This window comes from Cryptomeria japonica, chromosome 6 (assembly GCF_030272615.1).
Source record: "Cryptomeria japonica chromosome 6, Sugi_1.0, whole genome shotgun sequence".
NCBI classification, from domain to species: domain Eukaryota; kingdom Viridiplantae; phylum Streptophyta; class Pinopsida; order Cupressales; family Cupressaceae; genus Cryptomeria; species Cryptomeria japonica.
Window position 1 is genome coordinate 638387479 of NC_081410.1, and position 3984 is coordinate 638391462.

Genomic DNA, 3984 nt, shown 5'->3' on the forward strand with positions numbered 1-3984 from the left:
CTTCAACTGACAAAATCACAGTTAATAATTAGTTAGTCTCAAACTCTGTTATCCTTTTCAGCTCTAAGATAGTTAGCTGATCTCTAAAAATGTATCCAAACATTAACCTTCAGCAGAAGTTATGCAACGGTCTAGAGGCTTTCCTAAATTTTCATGGCATGTGTTGTTAAGGAAATAAAAGAGCTTTTTTACAGTCAACTGTCCTCTGAATGTCATATTTCAATTCCACTCCAATTTTTAGAGGTGTTAGCGGCCATTAAATAATCTTTTGCACATAGCTACAAAACAATTAATTGGGTAGGCAAAACATTCAAGCCTGAAATCTACAGCAGTTACTGAAAATATTCTTTCAAAATAGTAGCTGCTTCTAATATTTTTGGATGAGATTCCAATCGTAAAGAAGCTAAAAAATAGAATTCATGGTAACAACTGCAGCTTATGAATTGGGGCATTTTTTTGTGAAATATGGTAAACCAAATTCAAACCTGAGATGTACAAACCAGTTTGTTGTGAAATACGAGAAACCAAATTCAAACCTGATGTACAAACAAAATATTCTAGGTTACAAGATTCATGGTGGATGAATCAACAGTTAGGTCAAAATATAACATGGGATGTTTCACCTCTGTTCTTTTCAAGCATACTTGAAACAATTGCTGAACCTGGTCCTCTCAACAGTTTACTTCCACAGTTTTTTTTCTCACAACAGATTCATGCACTAGAAAGTGTAATCAGTTGAACCATCAAGACCAAGAAACCATGGAGTAGTTTTGACAGACTAAAACTATGCTCAGATAGAAATTCTCCAGTGTGCTTGATTTTACTCAGTCGTGAAACAATCCTATTCTATCTCAAAATCTTAAGACTATGAAGGAATAACCTAAGCTAGAAGAACTTATTCATAATAGCTTTAATATAAACAACTACTGGAATAGCATCCAAGCAATGATACTATATTACAGGTTAAAGCAGAAGACTCTGTTGAAATAAACAAGAAAGTTTACTCATCCTAGAATCTTTCTTCTAGTCCTCTCTGACAAGAATAGTTTATCAACAAACTCTCAATATACCATTTTTAGAAGTATTACTGAATCTCTTGGTGAAACACTTCCACATTTCTTCAGTTACCTGCTAGCCAAAGAAATGTCAACAGAACTCCATCAATACTGATCAAATCTACAAACGATAAAATGTCCATGTCTTTAAAAGCAATAACCAAACAAATACTAAGGACTTACCTTACTCTACTGGGCAGCTCTTCTGAGAAAATCACTCTCTTTTACAAAAGATTTACGAGGAAGAGTCTGAAAAACACAAACAAACAGATGAAATATCTAAAAAGAAGGGGAAACTCCATGCTTGAAACATATACAAGCCCCAAAACAAAAATTGCAACTGAAGTTGAAAGCAGGTTAATAACTACAGTAGATTGGTGGAACTAAAGAAGTTGGTAGAACAAAGATAAATCCTGCTATTGATAGACGAGTGTGTCTGCATGAAAGAAATACTCTGCAACAATAACCCATTATTGAGAATATTTTAACTGTGTGTTGCTTAGGTATGTGAAAAAAGATTAAAATTATATTGTTGTCCACAGATGGCCAAGGTAGGTTACTGGGAACATAAAAATACTGACCGCTACTGGTATTATGTTTATGTTGATGATATATGCAAGTTGCCATATGTCAATATGTAAGTTTAGAAAAGAATGGAACATGATTGATAATTTGTTAAATGTATTAACAGAAATGAAAACTGAAAATATGTTAGATGTTCACAAATTACCAAAAGTAACTCCAGTAACTGTTGTATATATTTAGATTTATGATTGAAAACCATGAATTCAATTCCAATTTTAATTGGTAAGGCCAGAGCCCAGACTTATAAGATGCCCATATTCTACCTTTGCTGCAGATAAAATTTCCAGCATAGAAGACACACATATCACCAAAGGCAAGTAAGCCGAATGCCTGTATCTCTCCAGATTGAAAATAGAAATTATTAAAAAGGCCAAGGTGGGTTAGAAGGACTACAATATATGGTCAAAAACAATGAGCAGATTGTCAGTTGTTGGTATTCAAGTTTACATTCTGTAAGGGCGAAGGTCTGCAAGAATACCCATGAATGCATGTATCTTAAACATTGCAGCTCTGTCCTGGCAGCTTAGGTGCATATGTGAGATTGCATAGTGTTTCCCTTATGTTAAAAGGGCATACCATCAAAACTATATGAGAATATCCCTTGCCTCCTAATCCCCAGGAAGAATATTTGAAAAAGCATTCAGTTTATTATGAAAAATAGAAAAGTAGATCAAATACGACCAAAAGCAGTCAAGCACAGTATAGCCTACCAAGCCAAAATAATCCCTTGTCTCCTAGTAGCTACAATGAAATTTTGAATGAACATTAGAATGAGGTTGCAAAATAGAGAAGTAGATCAACAAAACTTGAAAGAAAAATCATAAATAATGAAGCCTACCATGTGAAAATAATCCCTTTCCTCCTAATCGGAATATGCAAATTTCAATAAACATTATATTGTTGCCAAAGAGTAAAGAAGCATATGAGTAGGGCTGAAGAACACAGTCAAACATAATACAGCCTATATGTGCATGTGATCAGTGTAATGCTAGAATTACTCAGCAATGCCCTACAATTCCCTCAAACTGGCATGCAATCAGGCCTTCGAAATCCAACCACGCATCGGTATTAAACCAAACAAGTTGTGAGTTTGCAGCAATATAATCCATACATATAGGTATACACCCAGGGAACACACTCATAATATATATATATATATATAGAGAGAGAGAGAGAGAGAGAGAGAGATGATCGGATGACCCACCTGAGATAATCGATCAAATGGCATTTGGATTTGCATGTCAGAACCTTCTTTGGTGACAGGGGTACAATCAGGAGGGGATTCAAAAAGTGACAGAACAAACTGTTTGTAGACAACCCCAACATCAAAATAGATGAATCCGCTATTGGGTATATCAACCCGGATGCCCTTCACAGGAAACCACAAAAACAGCTCCTGTTGCTCCAGCCCTGCAACTCCAGCCAGTTGTCCATAGCTCAGATTGCCCTTAATCACATTCTTGAAGTAGACTCTGTTCTCAAACTTGGCAAAGCAAGGCTGCTCCAGGAAGACCTCCAGTTGTCCATCATCATGGAGTGTGTAGTTCTTAACCCCCTTGGGCAAGAGCCCCACAGGCAATCCATGGTTCTTCAGCACATCATAGACTGTTCCATTTTCTTCTGCAAAAGTCCCCAAAACAAGCACCAACATGACCATACCCACAACCCAAATGCTGCTATTCGCCATGTGGCCTGCACCCAAATCTACCATGTCACTCAATGCAGCGATGCAATCAATACTCAGTTGGGATTTTCCTTTTTTGAAAGCCTCTAAAACCCACAGGAGATTTTAAATACATAGAGAGCAGGGCAGATGAGGAGGAGAAGAAGACATGCAGAGCTTACATGGCATTCAACATGCCTAAGATGGAGAAACCGCTATTATTAAATAGTGGTTTTTCATTGGTCATCTACGGCCTGGTTGTTTGGTTTATTAAACCCTCCTCCCTGCTGTCTTTGATTGATATACAATCGAGCGAATAACGACCGAATGACAAGGGCCACATGCGTTAGGAGGATGATCCTTCGTCTCTAGCCCTAGTCTAGGTGGATTTTGCTTTTTCATTTTTAACTCCCAATTTCTATTTTTCATTTTTTTAAACACCCAGTTTTTTGGTAGATGTGGAATGGATTAATTTAGGAAATTAATTGCATGGTGCTCCCATTCATGATGATGATTTATAATGTTCCTCAATTAGATTGATAAATGGGCTGCAGGTACAATCAATTCAAACCTTCAACTTAGATTTTCTGTTTCAGGATCACTTTAAATACAACAAACTTGTTTCGGACTATTTCATAAATGGAGATTTTTATGTCTTTTTGGTTGGATTTAATTGTTAGG

General features: G+C 36.4%; 1 protein-coding gene across 1 annotated transcript; it reads right to left on the reverse strand.

Annotated features, from left to right (window-relative positions):
• Positions 1-486: 486 nt before the first annotated feature.
• Positions 487-3672, reverse strand: LOC131068663 (uncharacterized). The gene is made up of 3 exons (XM_058003901.2): positions 2845-3672; positions 1239-1304; positions 487-1128 (listed from the first exon to the last, which is right to left on the reverse strand). Exons 1-2 carry the CDS (start codon positions 3349-3351, stop codon positions 1245-1247), a joined length of 567 nt encoding a protein of 188 aa, XP_057859884.1. The 5' UTR covers positions 3352-3672; the 3' UTR covers positions 487-1128; positions 1239-1244.
• Positions 3673-3984: the final 312 nt, after the last annotated feature.